General features: G+C 41.4%; 1 protein-coding gene across 1 annotated transcript in view; it reads right to left on the reverse strand.

Annotated features, from left to right (window-relative positions):
- The window catches only part of ZDHHC8 (zinc finger DHHC-type palmitoyltransferase 8), a 118,125-nt gene extending 101,443 nt beyond the window's left edge, over positions 1-16,682 (reverse strand). Inside the window, exon 1 of the mRNA XM_030500598.1 lies at positions 16,498-16,682. Coding sequence (XP_030356458.1) covers positions 16,498-16,601 — 104 coding nt within the window. The 5' untranslated portion in view covers positions 16,602-16,682. The remainder of the gene's footprint in view (positions 1-16,497) is intronic.
- Positions 16,683-19,248: the final 2,566 nt, after the last annotated feature.

The raw sequence follows: 19,248 nt of genomic DNA on the forward strand, positions 1-19,248 counted from the left end.
GCAGCCCATGGAGAGCCCACGCTGGAGCAAACATGAAAGGGAAGGAGTGACACAGAAGGACTGTTACACACTGATCACAACTCCCCATTCCCTATCCCCTCTGTGCTGCTCAGGCAGGGAAGGAAGAGGTAGTTTAGAATAAAGGCATGAAGATCAGCTTGCAAAAAATAAGAGGGTATGGCGGGAAGGTATTTAGTTTTTGTCTTTGTTTCTCACCATTCAAGTCTATTTAATTGGCAATAAATTAATTTTCCCCAAGTTGAGTCTGGTTTTTCCATGACGGTAATGGGTAAATGATGGTAAATGATAGCCTTGTCTTCATCTCAACCCTTGAGCTTTTTCATCTTATTTTCTCTCCCACTCTGTTGAGGAAGGGGAGCATGAGAGTGGCTGGTGGGTGCCTGGCAGCAACCAGGGTTAACCCAGTAGGGCAGGGTGAAGGGAGAGGCTTGAGTGGGAATTCACCCAACCTGCTCTAGGTAGGGCTGTAAGCAGGATGAAGTCCTAACACAGCAAGCCTGCTTTATACTGATGGCTCCAGCACCTGGCACGATTTACCTGCACAGAGTATTTCCAAACTCGGAAGCCATAAACTGGTAATTCTATAGGAAACATTACAACATGAAACATAAGCAAGGGTGCATTTAAATCTGCTATCATCACTAGCTTTGATCTTCCAAGCTTTCATCCTGACATTCACTACCCTTGCAATGCAGTACTGAAGGGATGTCTCACACAAAGCACTGAGGAAGCAGCAGTTTAAAAACATTTTAAAAAAGGAAATCATGTTTAAAAACAAAAAAAATGGAGAAATATTATTTCATCAGAAATCAGCCAGCCAGATCTTACTAATCCTGACTGTACTTACAGGATCTAAAGAGGACTATGGACAATTGTACTTCCTTAATTGTTGCCAATCACCTTTTTAAACTAGAGACACTACACAGAAAGCAGTTTTACAGAAACAAAATCCCCCCAAAAACCCCAAAACCAAGGAAACAAAAAAGGGGGAAAAAATCCAACTTGTTTGCTTTAAATTCATTGAGATGCTAGACTTTAAGGGAATTCAGGGAAATGAGATTCGTATTGGGGGAGGAGGGTGAGAAAAAAGGGCAGAGTGCCAGAATTTATTTTGAAGACCATTTAAAGTATTTTAAATTGCAGTTGACCATAAAATGAACAAAAGTCACAGAAAAAAAATATTGCTGTATGTAAGTGCCATGTTCTTATGATAGTATGGAACAGCGTCATATGTTGCAATAAAATGTTTTAGCTGATCATTTCTTGTCTTTCTGGCACTCTGCTTACACACTTTTTAAAGTGTTAATTAAAAAAAGAATCAAATCAACACTACAAATTGGATAGACTTGTGTCCTACAAACAGTCTCTTCTGACCACTCATTTGTGGAGCTGGGGCTCAGCCAAGTTCCAATGAATCTGTGGAGAGTTTCCAACAAACTGTCATCGCAGCAGGATGCAGCTCTTCATAGGGTGATCATACATGGCAAGTGAAGTGATGCTGAACTGTCACTAAACAACTCTGTTTCATTGTGCCTGAATCTTCCTTTAAGGCTCATCCAAAAATGGAGATTGGCAGTTTATTTCCAGATACACATTTATAATCTAATGCACCTAAAACCTTCTAGTATCGTATGGAAACATGCTTTTTGGATTATTGTCACATTGTGGGAGCATGACAAAGAACACTGAACTAGCAGTACCTCTAGAACACAAAGAGTTTTAGCATTTTTTATATTTATAAATAAAATAGGCCATGACAAGAGACCTGAACATGCAGTACCTTCCCCTTAGGGATTCAAAATCTTTTATTATTTTTATTTTCTTTAGTTTGAAATCAAGAATTTTAGATTTCAAACACATAACTGCATTTCAAGTGTGTCTAATGCAGCAGCCATCCCAAGTTCATTTATTGATTATATTTTTAGGAGGCTATTTCCAAGATTTAGTTAAGTAAGCACAAAAAGAAAGTTAATATGGAGGCAGAGTACTACCAACAATTTGGAAAATCAGCGTAGATCTATTAACTTTTGACAGGTTTCTGCTTTTTGGACATGGACCCAGACAAGGCTCTTACAGCACAGAGTAAAAATCAGTAGTGAGTTAGTCTAGGCCTCCCTTATGTACTTTTCTTCCAACAACCTTTAGAATATCACAGGTAAAGTCAGGGAAGTGATAATCAAGTGTTTTTATATTCCCGGAGAAAACATAAAATCCCTTCTGTGTTACTTCTGTGGGAACCCAGAAAATCCCTTCCCACTCTGCAGCTTCTTCCTTAGATACACGTCCTTTGTCTAAACATTTAGATGGGAGGAAAATGAAAGAAATCCTTGCCTTGCCACATTAATTCACAATTCTACTCTCCTGTCTTTCTATCCTGCCCCTACCAATTAAATGAGGGCAGACTGGTATATTGTCTGAAGTGTCTGAATTATCTAAAGGAGGTAATTTTGCTTGAATCACTGTTTTCTGAACTCGACAAAGAGCAAACAAGACCTTTTTAAAACTGTCACCCTATGGAAGTAGCAGATTTAAGAGGACTGACTTTCAGCAGATAGGCTCTGCTTCTTAAAAAATAGGAAGTCTAACTTGAAAACTGAGGAGTGAATATCTGAATACTAGCAGCCACTGGAAAAATCAATGGGAGTGCGTTCAGATCTGTTGATGGCACTGAGAGTGCACAGGTATACAGCAGCGTTGCAGGGTATTTTCCATTCTAGATCACTTTGCCAAATTAACTGTTAGACTGCAGTCTTTCTGCTAGCTCTCCCCTTCAAGCAAAATATTTGTCCCACTTTAAGGCTTTAACCAAAATGATTCAGTCATTTCCAAGAGGAAGTTGAAGAATGTTACTCTTTTTTCCTGTTGAAAAACTCACTGCTTCTACATTATGGAAGAGGATCTTGTTCCTGGACAGCAGACAGTCCTCTTTCAGAAGGATAAGGCCCAGGACATGCAGGCTAATAGAGGCAGATGAAGTAACACAGGACCAACAACCATCCAAGAGATTTAAACCAAGCATGCACTCACTTGAATACCTAGGAATAATCACTTTGCAGTGAGATTTTAATTAGCATGTCAGGAGATCAGAATCTGGTTCTAGCTTTAGATGTGCTTCATCCCATCTGTGTAATTCTTAGACAGCTTCATCAAGTTATTTAAGCAGGCATGTAAGAAAGAGTGAGAAGGGAACTACGGGAAGAAGTCTGAATTAGATGCAGTTAAATTTATCTCAATATAACTGTAAACTCTTATTTATTTAAAAAAAAAAACCCCAAACAAAAAAACAGTACATCATTCCTTGCTCCAATGAAACACTTTCCAAAGGAAGAGGCCGAACTGGGGCTAAGAGACAGAATGTATATTGAAACCTTAAGTTTTCTAACTAAAGAGTTGGCAGGACTTACATGCCCAAGGGAATCAATCCCTCATCAGACATGCAAGCATCCACCCATTATACAGGCATAGTTTGCTGGTTTGGAGACATACCACAACATACACAATAGCAGAAGCAGCCCAACAGAAAAGTATTTCTAGGGGAACCGAGAAGAAAACTGGCAAGAGGAGACACTTTTTTAATGCCAAATGGGTATTACACTCAAAATAGCTTTTCCTCATTTCCACAGCAGTTGATGCGACACAAATAAATAAAAGCCACTCTGAAAGATGCAAACAAAACCATAAAGCATATCCATCACAGAACTGCAGGATCCAGAGCATCACTCCACTAAACATATTCAGAAGAGTACAATGTAACTGGAAAATTGCCCAACAACTCTCTACCTGTTGACCCAACCCAACTCTGCTTACTTTTCTGGACAAGTCAATTCACAGAGAATACAGAACTTCTTAATGAGGAAGAAGAGCAAAGTTGGTCAGCCTCTTTGAGGAGGATACCAAATGCAGGTGAGTCACACTAAAGACAGTGACCCACATGCAGTTTCAATACAGAAAGATTGTTGTGTCAACTCACAAAAGCCACCCCAGGCCAACATATGTGATTAGAGTTTGAACTGCACCTCATACCATGAATCCCTTTCCTGTACTGTGGCATTCAGAAGGTGAACAAGCAGTGGATCACCCTATGCATGTGTATTGGGCAAAAGGCCTTATAGAATCCACCTGAACAGACTGATCTGGAGGTCATCTGTCAAGCGAGACTGAGAACAGCAAAAAACCCCAGCAAAGAGCTAGACAAGAGGCAGACAGATACCCCAGGAGGACCCAAAGTGACTGTAAAGACCTCTCAGAAGTTACACAGGAAGTAAAAAAATGTGTTATGTACAGGGGTTAGTGCTTAGTCCTTGAGATGGAGAGTGGCTGCAAGTAGTTGAATCATAACACTTAAAACCCCCTGTACTTCTCAATTTCCTTCTGCTGTCAAGCGCCTTTGAAAAGGTAAACCACACACTCAGGTTATGCTTGAAGTCAAGGATCATGGCAGCAGCCTGCTGCAGCAGCTCTGCAGTCTGGGGTCAACACAAGTCCTGGGGCCAGACACTACACAGGATACAGAGTCTGAAGGAAATGATAGGTGAAGAATATGTGAGTCTGGCAACCACCTTCTTCAGGAGCACTCCGTGGTCCAAAATTCACAAGCCCCCAACATCCATCAAGGGAAGACTTAAAAACCCCACCTAGACAGTAAACGAAGAGACAATAGCTGGCTTAGAAGTGCATTTATGTTCTATCAGGTATGAATTATAAATCAAACACAGCAGGCTAGAGAAGGAATCATTAATTTTTCAGTTCTTGAACCATAGATACCATGTTTAGCTCTATCCCACTAGCCTTTGTAATACCATGCAATAAAAATTATTTGGCAGAAGTAATTAGCCATTGTGGAATCACATACAAATGAAGTTTAAAGTCTAAATGTTAGCATTAAACTTTTAAAGGCAGACAATGAAGCTTTAGTACGTTTATCTCCATATTCATACATTCATGCAGATTTAAGTGTTAAACAAATGATCTTGCTGTACAACATGCCCTTGCATGGCCCAAAGTGGCACGAGATGGAGAAGAAATTGTAGAATAAACCATATCTTCAGGAGCCCTCTCTGAAAGAATGATCTCCATTGAGTCCTGGGCTGAGAGGGCATTAGCCTCCAGTTGGCGCATATGTGCAAATCTTCCTCAACACCAATATTGCAGTTGTACAGTGCCTCTCTGCCTCAGTTTCCCTCTTTGAGGAACAGGGATGATAGCACTGACGACCTAATTCTCAAGTTATGCTGCTGGAGTCCAGAAGGGACGGTGACTTCAGCACAGGGAGTAGCAGAGTTTTGCCCCAGATAACTACCAGTGTAAGAAACAGCCACAGATAAAAATTTTGCACTTAATGCAGAAGGATTAAGCAAGTTGCCAGAGAGTACAGAAAGCTTAATGCAGGATTAAGACCTGAGCCCAGGCACTAGGCAGCCCTGATAACAGTCCTAACCACAAAATCATTTTTAAATACACATACGCACCCGAGCATTTTCCCAGGTCTGCGTCTTGTACAGCCTTGCCCTCTGACAGAGTAATTGTGTCTCCTGGGCACCTCCCAAAGGGGAATCACACCTACTCCTACATAAGTCAGGAAGGGTCCCATGAAGGCTTATGACCACACTCAAAGTTTCCTACCAGAAATGGCTCAAATGTGGCACAAAAGATCACTATGCTATTTTCTATCTAGTCTTCTTCAGCTCAAGCATTACAGAAAGCAAGCAGATGTTTCCCAGCCTGTTGAAAACACTGTTTATCATCAGCAGGGCCAAATTCAATGTCATGTGTAAGATCTTGTATCTTATCATTGCCATCTTTCTGTCAAATGCCATTTTCTGAAAATACACAAAGATGACACAACCAGAACCATCCCATTTCAAGGGACCAACCCTTTCACTGTATAAACAAAAGTGTGTCTGCCTGTCCTCCTTCACTATCCCCCAGCTTCCTAAGAACATTGTTCATAGAGACAGGCTTTTATTTTAAAATTTAACTTTCAAAATGGATATATTATATGAGATGAGGGTATGCTCTCAGCACAGCTCTGCCGAGAGGAGCTGAGGTGGTGCTTGCAATTTATGTTCTGATACAGTTGTGTATCTCGACATGGCCTAGAAGTTCTGTTCCACAATTTAAAGAAAAACGAAACAACAAATAAAAATATATGAAAAAAACCCCCACATTGATTTAGTGGCCACACACAGCAAGCCATGTCATTTTAATCTTGCATTGTCTTTGCACTTTGAAATCTGCGGCAAATATTAATCCCCTTTGCTGCCGCAGATGCTACAACTTCCATATGTGAATGTGAAGTTACCTCATCAGACTCAGTGGTTCCATATCTCCTCCTGTTTGACTCATTCTGTGTATGAGGAAGCAGCCATTTTATAGACCTCTCCATACAGAATTATTAAAACTTGGTAATTTGAAAAAACCTTCCAGAGCCTGTTGATGCTTTTATTAGTTTTGCCGTGAAGACTTGTTAGCCACTTACACAACCTGCGGTATGTGCAAAGCCAGCCTACTTGTGCACCCGTCAAGTTAAAAACGATAGACAGAGGCAGTCACTTTCTACAACATTATTTTAAAATGCACATAGTATGAAATCTCTTTTTAGTGCTGCATTACTACACAAGCTTGTACTTAGTTTTTTGCAGAGTAATTAGCATGCAGTGTAAATAGAGCTAAAGAATATGATGAGAAGTAACAACCCTGTGAATTAGGATACTAAATTGTAACTGTATTATATAACTGATATGTAACTTCATTATAACAGGGTTAGCACGCCCTGTCTGTTCACTGTTATGGCTCTACCTGTAGCAGTTTCTGCTAGCTTCTGCACACTTCTCCAACAGTTTTAAGCATTTAACCTGGTTCAAGGCCAGCTGCAGAAGTTATAACTGAAGGCAGACAAGAAACAGAATTGATTGGGAGGTAGAGACCAGAATAACATTTCTCATCAAATAAATTTGTGACAGTGGTGAATTCCACTTGTCACATCAAATAAATTTGTGACAGTGGTGAATTCCACTTGTCACCTAGATAGCAGATAAGAAAGAAGATGATCTTTTACCAGAAATGCACATAAACAGGAAAACGTTCATGCCTTTGGAGCCTTGCTAATTTTAACCATCAGGACTACATAATGCCCAGAGAAAGTGAGAAAGTGAGTCCTGCCAGGCCAAATCCCAACTCCATCAGAGCAACCTTCGTGAGCTACAGATGTAAAGTCTGTATAACCCCCCAAAATCAACCTAGATTGCAACTCGAACCACAAACCTCACTCAATCTACATTCAAGGAGTGACTCATTAGAAAAGTAATTTGCTTCCATGTGGCCAGGTGATAAGGCAAGACCTTCAAAGAGAAAATATAAATGCAAGACTTAAGCACCATACAAGGGAGAAATGAGATGATAATATAAAAAAGAACCTAGAGTTACTGGTCAAAGTGACAGGTTTGGCCTCATAAAGATCATACAGACATCCTCAAGTCCCAGTTCCACTGTTGCGCTTGGAATGTTAAGAGGAGAAGCCACGTTAACAGCATGGTTCCAGGGGGAAGTCTTTGGGCAGTGGTTCCTGAGCCCACTGGTGGATACCCCCCATGGAGGGTGTATCCACCTACTCAACTAATGGCTCCTGCTGCTTGGAGCCAGGAAAGTACATAATCAAAAGCTGGGTTTTGGTAAAACACGTGAGGTGGTTCTGCAAGCTGCTGACAGCAGACAAGGGTTAACCACAGAGTTATTAGATCATAACACATCTGGAGAGTCTTACTGCTAGGGCAAGCATTAATCTTCAGAGAAAGCTAAACATGCAAAATGAGATCTCACTCATGAGAAAAAAATTGAAAGGGAGGTTATACACAATGAAAATAATCCCAAATAACTTTTGAAACCAAACTGGCTGAAAAGGGGGAGCAGAAGTATTTTTCCATAAGAAAATACCTACACCTCGTAGCCAACTGGGATCAGAGTAGGCAAAAAAGTTTTAAGCTGAATCTTTCCATTTTGAAGTATTTCTGTGATTGATTCGAGTTTAAATTAAAATGATGCTTGTTTATAGAAATGTCCAAGCTTTCCTTATTCCCAGCACCGTACTTAAATTGTGTTGATATAGATATTACATTGGATTATTTCCCTGAAGACATGAAAGAGAGCTAATGTAAATGCCAATTTAGTTTTAGGAATCCTGAGAGAGCAAGGCTTTGCCTTGCCTTTATTTACGAAAGCCCTTATATATTTAAGTAGTTTCAAGTTTGCTTTGTTAGGCTCCAACTTAAAAAGTAATTTGTTCATTTAAGAATATTCTGTGATTAGTTTAGTCTGAGTGCATACAGGGGTTTTCTGGAGAGCAGTCATTTCGAAGTGGCACATACAACCCTTATTTCTATGGGAATTACTGAGTAGTGTGCCCCCATGAACACCTCCCTTCATCAAAAAATAATGACATCATTTTATATGTGGCTTGACAAGAATCCATATTTCATGTATTCCCATCTTCATATTGCCTGCCCTGCTCCACAGAGCTTGTTGTCCTCTGCACAAAGGGCAGCATTTCCTAATTACATGACTTCACACAACCTTGAAGTGCGTAACAAAATGGTGCTCGTGTGTGCTGGCAGCAGCTGCTTTGGTGTTTAGATCTAAAATTCAAGAGGTCTCTTTCCTGCACCTGGCTCCACTGTCCTTTGTTACTGGATGATCTCAACACACAGCACTAGAGTACAGATATTTCATAAGGATTTCACATTTGAAGTCCACAAATTCTGTGTTTACACCCTCACAAACAGAAAACCATGGTAACCACTGCGATATCTAAGTATGGGTTACTGGACAGTTTACTCCATAATATCCATCCTGAGAAAAACAAAGAGTCAAGTACACACTAATGTCTGTGTAATAGGTTTAGAGCTCAGAATTTGAGGCATGTTGGACAGCTTTGGAGCAAGTCTAGCTAAATTGCATTAGTAATTGCAGAAGAACAAATGGTGAGTAATTAAATACTCTTTCTGGATACAGATTACGGGCTGAAGATTTACGTAGTATACACTATGCTGTGGTGTACTCATTTGAGTTAATTATGACAATCACCAAGCAGGGATCCCCAAACTCACCTCTCCTACAGTAAAATAAGATTCAGGCTGGCTACTTTTTTCCAATCTCCAGTATTCCTGGCAGAAGAAGAATGCAGAATTTCCATTTAAATCCACAGCATTACTGTTTCAACCCCCGTGCCTCTTCCTTTCAATTTCATTAGCAGCTCTCACTGACAAATGATCAACTAATAGTAGCTCTGCCACAGTGCAGCCAAATTGAACATTACTCTTGAATTAGTGAGAAAGAAGTCTTGTATCTACTGGCTCAAACCAAAGGACAGCAAATCAGTGTTCCGCTTCTACACTGGTTACACAAGGGTAGCATCAATTCAGCTTTTAAGATACTTTTCCCCACTCCAGTATACATCTATTTCATGCTCTAAATTGGCTTATACCACCTTATACTACCTTATACTGTATTTCAGACATCTTCTAATGCAAGATAAACAAAACTTATGGTTTCCCTTTGTAGGCCTTGAAAAGTTTCCTTATACACTAAATAAAGTAAGAACAGAAAACCTATTCCAGGTCACCTTTCACAGGATCCACAGATCCCCACGCCACAGGGTCTTACAGCTGATTTCAGATAAGAAGCACCTAGTAACAGAATAAGCTGTTTACACAAAAATCTTAAGTGTGTAAGTAACAACTGTCCCATGAAATGAACTTCAAAAATCAGACCTCCAAGGACACACCACATGTATCTGTCTCTCAGTTTAAGTTTTATTTGTGTTTTGAATAGCCGCATCCCTTAGTTTGCATTACCAATAAGCCAATTGAGTTCCCATGTTGTTGGAACAATTTTGGAGAGATTGCTGCTATTTATGAAAGGATACACGTGTGGCATTCTTGGGCAAACATGGACAGTATTTAAATTAGTATCCTGAAAAGGACTTTAAACAAAAATAGAAAAATAGCTTGTATATTCATGTACAAAGGCTGAGAGGCCCACCCTGATCTAATTGAGACACTCATTCCTATTTCCATACCTCCTCAATCTCTGCTCATTAGGAAAAATAGGAAGGAGGTTGTTATTGGCATAAATCACACACTGACTGCAGCTGTGCGTGGCCCATGGACAGGAATAACTTTCATTGCATTAGCTCTTCTGCCTTTAAAACTAGATCTACAGTGAGCATTGACATGCCACTCGGATGGCTGCATGCAGATAGCTGTGCGTCCCCAGCTGAGGATGTCTAGCTATGGACTGCCATCAACAAACATTATTCTCCTTTTCCCTCTCCCAAACTACAGGAAGAAAAAATATTCCTGTTCATAATAAATATCAAGGGGGGGTTTCTAAAGGAATGAATTTTAATAGCTTTCAGAAGTGTCCTGGATTGCCAGCTTTGCTGGCCCCTTGGAAGCAGAGATGATAGAATCAACTAGATAAAAGCAGCAGAACTGAGCTCTCTTCCGGCATATTAAAAAAAAAAAAACAACACAACTTTTCACACTTCAGTTTAATGGATTTTCCTGTTGAGATTGCCTTTTTATCTTGCATGACAAGTTTGCCTAGATTCTTTTTACAGAAGTTCTATACCAAGATGAAACTGCCACAGCTTAAAAGGACATTTCTTTGTCACAAGAAGAATAAATATTTTTCAGAAGCTGACAGACATGACAACTGAGATGACTCAGGTCAGTCTGGCAAGCCTTACCTTTTTCTGGATCATGAGTCGAGTGGACAGGGAAAACCTGCCATTAAAGATGCATTTAAGATGGAAAATGCTAAGATATCTCAGAAGGCTGAACTGCACTACTTGAAATCACTGTTTGTTTGTGAAGTCAGTTTTGAAATTCACTGATTAAACTGACAGACACTTTTTTTGCACACTTTTTCCTCAATATAGTGTCATCCGCTGTCAGTGAATGTCTGCTTCCAGAAGCTGCTCCCTACCAGCTCCAGCAATGTCTTGATTTGGCATGCGAGAAAAAAAAGAAATAAAAAATTAAAAAGATCAATCAGAAGTACATGAACACCCCCAGTAGTGAAGTACAGTTCAGAAAGTTCAAGAAGGGCGAATTTGGTCTTTTTCACAATTAGCACGACCAACAACAAACGAACCTCTAGAATGGCTAGAGACAGACAAGTAAGACAAGCTTTGTGTTGCAAAGCTTCCAGGGTAGCTGGTGTGACTGTTCAGGTAGTATGAGGGGGAAGTGGAGAAGCAGCGGCGATGTATCCATGTGCTTTCACACACACCACAGCAAACCTTGAACTTCTGGCATCACAAGCAACTGCCACCAGAGCTACCCCCACATCCACCAGCAGCCTTCAGCAAGTTACCTGGCAGAGGTCAAACCATGAGGTAGAATTCATGCTGTCCGGCAGCATATGAAGATTAAACAATATAAGCTATAATTTTATCTTTTTTTTTCTGTGCATCTGCTTATCAGCATTCAGTTCTATTTCCTCTGGCTGATATGAAATGCACCTGTGTTACAGATGAAGCTCCATTACATCTGCAATATAAATTTTAAATCACTTTTTATCATTTGTTCTAACTGAAATCAGAACACTGAACTGGCAGAAGTTCTGAACATCTGGAACTGGAGTTCACTGAAGTCCTTCAAATACTTCAGGTAAGAAAAACATCTCTGGATACAAATAAAATTCACTAAAGCAAAGATGATGTTCTTTAGCTTGACCTTTGCTAGCGACTAAACAAACCCAAGTCAGAACAGCAGATGATGCTTTCTCAAGTTTTAATCTATGAACATACACAAGTCATGGGAAGATGAGATCTAATAGACAATCCAAGAATCTAAGGCACACGTATAATTATATCTCCATTAACTACCATCCAGAATGGCTACTGTAGTTTTGAACTTTAAAATGCTATTACATATTTATTTTAGGGCTATTCTAGTGCAGGATCATATAATGCTTATGATTTAAGAAGTATATTTATCATAATACAAATATATCTGAATTCATATACCGGTAACCTGGATGTTTAAGCCATTGCAGAAATGCTTAGTCTTTTTAGTTCATGAAATACAGTAACGTGATACACAAATGTGGGGGGAATACCAAATTTTTTTTAAACATTCATGAATAAACCCAGGCTCTCCATCTTGCTAAGGTAAATCCACCAGCCCCACTTCTGACTACAGCCATGCCAGCCATGCTTCCTCCTCCTACCAGCTGAATAGCAGGGTACAGGCTATTTCTCTATTTTCTTTCCACCCCTACTGTGACTTACAGCTCCAGTTGCTCTTCTACACCAAGTTATGACTCCACAGTTGTTTCCTGAATGTTATTGGTATTAAATTCCCCTGTGCCACAGACTGCATTAGAGTGCCAATGTGTACATCTGTGGCATATACCTATGATTACCTCCCATTATGACTTCTAAGAACAAAGTTGAGGTCTCATTTTCAGTAGTGATTGAATGAGTTTTCACCTTATTTGTGCTTTCCCTTAACCCAGAAAATTACCCATTTTATTATGCCATTTAAGGGAATAATATACAGCAGCATTACTACCATTATATCAAAGTAGTACCTGGACTTTTGATATGAATTATGCTTCTGCTGTGCTTCAAAGATGCTCAACTGACTGCATGCTACAGAAAACACAGTCTGAAAAAGGGTATTTTATCAGAAATTTCTAGTCTACAACATTCAGTGAGAGAATCAAGAGCTTTTTTTTTTCCTCCTTACTAAAATAAGCCACAGTTTTTCCTTAAAACCTTATGCTTTTAGCTTGCTGTGTAATCTACAGATACAGGCACTGCAGCTGCTAAACTTGGAGGTTCTCAGCACTAAAAACTACAGTAAGTAGCACAATTTAAACAAGTGAACTATTACCTCAAGAATAATCATAGCATCATTTAGGTTGGAAAAGGCCTTTAAGATTGGCAAGTCCAACAGTTCATTGGGTGACATTATGCTTTACAGCGTTATGCTGACAGTTAAGCTGTGTTCTCTATTATTACTGAAGTTATACAACCTAAAATAAGGCAGGAAGTTCTCAAAACTCAAGTTCTTTGAATGAACACATCATAGCAGTTGGCAGTCCAAGGCGTTAAGGGCCCAGACTTCACCAAAATAGGTTAAATTGTTATCTCTAACAAAAAGCCTTATGAGAAAAATGAAGAAAAATGGTTTGGGTAGAAAAAAGTTCATGTCTGCTACAACTGAATCATTCTGGATTCTTGCAATGTTAAGAAGAATTGGTTCTGCCTTCATTATGCCATTTGATTTTATGTAAGTAAATTAATCTAATCGTTATATATTGATACATCCGTTCATAATACTTGGAGTTAATGCTTGTTTACTCTCCTACTGTGACAAATTAGACCACCTACTCACATGCTTGTATTTATTATTAAAGGAACACACACAGAGAGCTAAAAGCCTGTGATAATACAACTGCAATATTTAGCTGCCTTTCTAGGCAATAATCTTGATAGCTAAATAGTTTAGTTCCCCCTCATAAATCCAGAAGGAATATAACACTGATACAGTGAAACCTAAACAGCTAGCTGATGAAAAAGAGAAAAGAAGAATCTATAATGGAATTTCCCCAAATTAGAGTACCACTGATCCACACCACCATGAACTAACAGTGGGTAGTGCGCATTTCAAACACTCTTTATGTGCTGCTGTTTAGCAAAGGTGTTTGGACAAAAGCGAAAAATAAAGGCTATACTGCTAAAAACTAACCCTGGCCTTCAAGTTCAAAGAGCTCTTCATCTAGCAGAAGACACTCAGAACACGTGGCTTGAGCCCACAAACACGTCTAGGGAGAAAGCCCAGCCAGAGCCTCTGTTTTTCATACATGTTACTCAGAAATGTTTGTGGTGCCCTACAAGGATTGCTTTTTCTATTCAGTCAGTGGTTTGAAAAAAGTTATTCAAGTTTTCCACATACATTAACCTCCATTATTCAGTTCCACTGCACTGAAGTTGCTCAAGTCCCTGATAATCCCACTGAGCTGATTTGCACCCAAAATTTGATATCCGAGACTCATCCATCATCAGATTCACATATTGAAGCACAGGTTAGTTCAATAACAGACACAGCAGCCTTAGAGCTTAATGACACAAATAAGGAATTAATAAACACACATGTAAATCTTCATCTGATAAAGTTCTTGTGCTACAAAAGCAAGCATAGATTGAATCAATAACACTGCCTAGAGCAATTTTAGGCCAGTGCCTCAATTTCTGCATGTCAGAGATCTACCCAACATCAAAAGAGTTGTGTGAATCAACACTCCTGAAAATTCAGGTCTGTCTCCTCAGCCTTTAATAACATATCCCAACAAAGAGATCTTCAGGACACAAACTGTGGAAAAAGATAAAAATGGGAGATGCTTGGGAAAGGGGAAAATACCCACTGCCACATAAAAAGACACTGATCCCATGCATAGTACTTGCTTTGATTCCAAGACAAAGATAGATTTTGTTAGAACTGCTCAGGATAAGAGACAACAGCAATTCCATACGCATTTATCTGAGTATTTTTGAATGGACAGGACTCCAGATACTGCCTGACAACAGTTGCTCAATTATGTGTTACTTTTATTACACACAAGACTTGGCAGCAGCAGAGAACGTATGTCTGGGACAGTCCTCAGAAAAATTTACTAACACTTCAAGATGCACAGGCCAAGTTACAATATGGAGAGAGCCTAAAAATACTTCATTTTGCATGTAATTATTCACTGATAACAGACGCAGCAGAGTTAAGCTGGAGATTGGGTAATAGACTAAAGCCAATTGCTTCTTCCGTACAGTAACAAATCCTAAAGTGAACATGTCAGTTGATGTCCTGCTGCCAAAAGGATGTTTCAACAACAACTGTGGTACCAGGGAAGTCTTACATCACTAGCAATTTGTAGCTCCACATTGGAAGTATCATGTGAAAACAAACGTACAGCTTCCAAAACAACCTGAGCATACATCCATTTCTCAAGGTGCAGGAACAATAAATGCTGGTGTTAAAACCAGCATTTTATATTTTTTATATTATATTATATTTTAAAAACATTCACACCACCTGCGTCAACCAAGTTCATCGCAAAAGCCAACTTCAGCCTTGTGTTTGCCCGCGAGCGCCAAACTATAATTAGATGCCCGAATGATGAATGATAGGCTTATATTCGTACCAGTTCTTGGGGCTTGTACCAGTTCTTGAAACAGTACAATATCCTGAAAGGATTTACCAGCTCTTCATATCAAATGCATTAAAAACAGGCAATGAGAAATCAAGTCACATTCAGTCAAAAGCATAACTCAGTGTCAAAATCTGTTCCGATTTAACGAAACTGTTAGACAAAACAACATTTGCATTTTATTCTGAAATCCTACATTGAGATTACGGTGCCAGTAATGAGCATTTTGAAACATCAAGAATCATGTCACAGACAAACCAAGAGGGATAAGGACACAGACACATACTCCCACTGTTTGATAGCCGCCTGCTTCTAACAGCTTCACTGGGCTCAGTTAAAAATTAGCAATGGCAAACCAAGGGAAACAGTTTCAAAATAAATGAAACAATAAATCTTCATATCCGATAGCGATGTTTTCACCTCCCCAAAAAGCAGCTTAGTCAAAGCTCATTTCAGAGCAGTTCTGTAGCATCTCTCTCGAAATACCAACGCCTCTGCAGGGAAGCTGCCGCTGCCCCAGCATAGGGAGGGGAGGCGATCTACATAGCTCAAGTTTATATAAAGGGAGAGGAAACAGAAAGCTGAAGCACCACACCGCTCACATACTAATAGAACTACAGGAGATCCGCAAGCCGCCCGCCACAGCTCAGTTCTGCATTTAAGGGAGAAAGGAATAAGGGAAGAGGAAACAGGGAGGGGGAAAAAAAAGTCCCCCCCCCCCCCCCTCCTTCAAGCAAATCTGTTCATTAGATCCTCAGGCTTTTAAGGGACAGTTACGTAAAACCACGTAGAATCCGTAATGCTTAGAATAGGATTCCCTGTACTTCGAAAGGCTCTGTCGGATAAACCCCGAAACACAGGGGAGACTGAGGGAAAGGCCAGCTCGCCCTCCTGAACAGGAGCTGGTTCACGCCTGTCGGCACCAGGGCGGCCGTGGCTGCAGATGCATTTCCCTCCCAGACACCAGCGCTGCGTGCACAGACCGGGGGCAGCGGGGGGCTGCCGCTACCGGGCGCCTGTGATGTGCACCGCCGGCAGCTGCAGGAGTCCGGCAGCGTCTGTGTGCCACGAAATGGAGGATCCGACTGTCAGACACGTTTTATGGCACGGAGAGATCATCAGCCTCCGCAAAGCGAAGCCGGGAGGGGATAGCAGGCGGCAGGGAAGCAGACAGCGAGCGGGACCGGCAGCAGCAGGGCCTGGAGGGGCTGTCAAGCCCCGCCGCCTCCCTCCGCCCGGGCCACCCTCCACCGGAGCGGTACTTACGTGAAAACAAAAAATAAAGTAGTCGAACCCACTAATAAGGCAGCTGCTGTAGAGACAGGGATGTATTTAGTAGGTTTAAACCTCTTTCCAGTGCTGCTGGGCATCCTGTAGCTTACACATCACTCTGTAAATCCGACCCGAGAGGAGGGAGCCGGCAGGATGCGGGTCCCTCCGGCGCGGGCAGAGCGGGACCCGGGCGCGGGGCGGGGCGGCGGGAGCAGCTGACCTCCGGCACAGGAAATCCCACCCCCCGCCGCACGGATCCCGGCCCCTTAAGGTAGCGCTGCGGGCGGGGCCGGGCGCGGAGACAGCGCCGGGACCGCGCCTCCCGCAGCCGCTGCGCACGGGGTGGGGACCGGGCTCCCTGCCTCTTACGAGGGAGGCAAGGGAAAAGGCTGTTTATTGAGCTCTCCGGGCTCCTCGTGGGATGTTAAACCCATTTCAACAATGCTCCGGAGCTCGGCTGCGAAATGCCTCGGCCCTGCGCTGCTGCACTGCCGCAGCCCACGATCGCGGCCGGGCTCGCCGGGTCCCTTCCCGAGGGTCGGGGCCTGCAGCAGATCCAGAACGGGTCAGTTGGACGCGAATACAGCTCAGGGAATAAACCCTACGTTCCGTTCAGCTAAACCCGGATTCACAGTATTGAGAGAACTGCTGCACTCTGCCAAATGTAACCGATTGTAGGATGCACACCTGAGTGCAAACAGAACTGAAATGACACTATGCTCCTTTTAAGTCTATCTCTTAGCATCAAGAGGTGACTTAAGGTAACATCAGAACGCTCACCGAACCGGCTTTCTCAAGAGCACGGTGGGAACGGCTGCTCGGCTCACATCGGGGAGAGCACCCCCAGTCAGCAGCAGACCCTCAGGCAGGAGGAAGGGTTCAAGGGCGCCTGGAAGTTCAGAAATGGACAGCAGGAGCTGCAGCTTGCCCTCTCCCTCCTGCTCTCTTCCTCAGCTGCTAACACATAGATAAACTAACCACTGTGTAAGGCACCAAAAGCCACATTCGCAGCTTGTTCGGTGTTTCTTAGCAGTAAGCTTGCCCTAGAAGGTACATACTTCAGTTCTGTTCTGAAAAGATCTAATTTTCCATTAAGAGACTAGATGAGCTCCACAGTCCTAAAGGTATTAAGAACAGACTAAGTAAAACCCAACAATAAAGCAGTTTGCAAAAAAGATAAACCCTGGAACAACCAAACAACACGTAAAGTGTTCTCCACCCCTCTGAGAACAACTTTGAAAATGCCAAGTTTCATCCAAAAGGGACGAAAGCCAGAAGGCAACTTAAAATGAACTCCAGGCTTAGCTTTTTGAGGAAAGGGAGGGGCAACATCTACTTGATATTTCTAAATGTTTGGGGGACATTGAATGGTTCCTTTGCTTCACTCTCCTTGTCATGCCAGCTTACTAAAATAAATGATTCCTACAATCCTTGTTACTCATCAAAAGGTCAACAGCATTACACAGAACCCAATTCTGCATACTAATGTGAAAGCTGCAGGTCCATCTACACTGCCATATCCAGCTGGATCAAAAGCACATCTCTTCATCACCATCACTTACCACAGGTTGATGCACACTAACAAATGGTCTCAAGCAGGTAAAACTAGATTTCTTTTCAACAAAACTAAGCTGGAAGATACATTTCAGGAGCACATCTAATGCACTCTGCTAATCAGTTAGTTTAGCACCACTTGCATGACATCAGCAGAGACTTCATGACTTTCATCAGTTCAAGCCTTTTTCCCTCTCCCCACTCAAGCAACAGTCTTGGTGAAAAATTTCAGCTGCAAACATAACCCTAATTTTTCCACTGATACTTTAAACTGGAAAATGTTACTGTAAAAAGCATTACAGACTGTTTATGAAGTTTAGTTAGCATCCTGTAATGGACAGTAAGAGTCTTACTCAAATGTATTTCTTAAGGCTTGAAAAGTAGTAAAGAAGTTGTCCCCCAAGCGACAGATCTGCTTTTTTAGCATGGACATGCAAGTATCCCTTCTAGGTGAGCAAGAGAAGCAGGAGTTTCTAGCAGGAGTTAGGGAGCAATAAGCACAAGCTCATTTTAAGATACATATTTGGAAGTTGGCGATTTACTTACAATTTCATTCTTTTTAAGGACAAAGCTTTTCTGGGACAGTTACGTTCCTTGATGTGAATAAAGGAATTATTCTTAAGGAGACTATTCCTGCTCCATTCTCTGCACCTCATTAGTTTCAGTTATATTCTCCTGTGAGGATTCTCACTGCTCTAGAAAGCCTGCTTCTCAAAGGCAGCTTTGCAAGTGGGGACGATTCAGTACTCCTGCTCCTTCCATACTTCAGAATGGTTTTCCCTTTATCACAGACACACTAATGCTTCTCCACAGTCTCACTGTAACAGCCAAAACTTAGAGGACCGATCTTCCAAGCCACTCCTGTTCTGAAAGGTGGTACTCAGCAGCAAGCAACTGCTTTTTTAAATCTCCCAGTCATGCAACACTTCTATAAAGCGACACTGAAGATAATAAACAGTGCGAGTACATGGTATCAGAGCACAAAGAACTGTAGCTTTCACAGCAACTAATAAGGCACATCACCAAACATCAACTGATCTTAAAAATCACTGTTCAAGCTGGCCTGGGCTGCACAGTCATCCTGTGGATCAAGGCACTTCTGCTGTGCAACAGTGCAGTCATGCAGAACCAGCATTTCCAAAAGAGGGCTCAGTCATTCCCTGTTACAAGGCTACAGTGTTAGGCTGAGTT

This window comes from Strigops habroptila, chromosome 11 (genome assembly GCF_004027225.2).
Source record: "Strigops habroptila isolate Jane chromosome 11, bStrHab1.2.pri, whole genome shotgun sequence".
NCBI classification, from domain to species: domain Eukaryota; kingdom Metazoa; phylum Chordata; class Aves; order Psittaciformes; family Psittacidae; genus Strigops; species Strigops habroptila.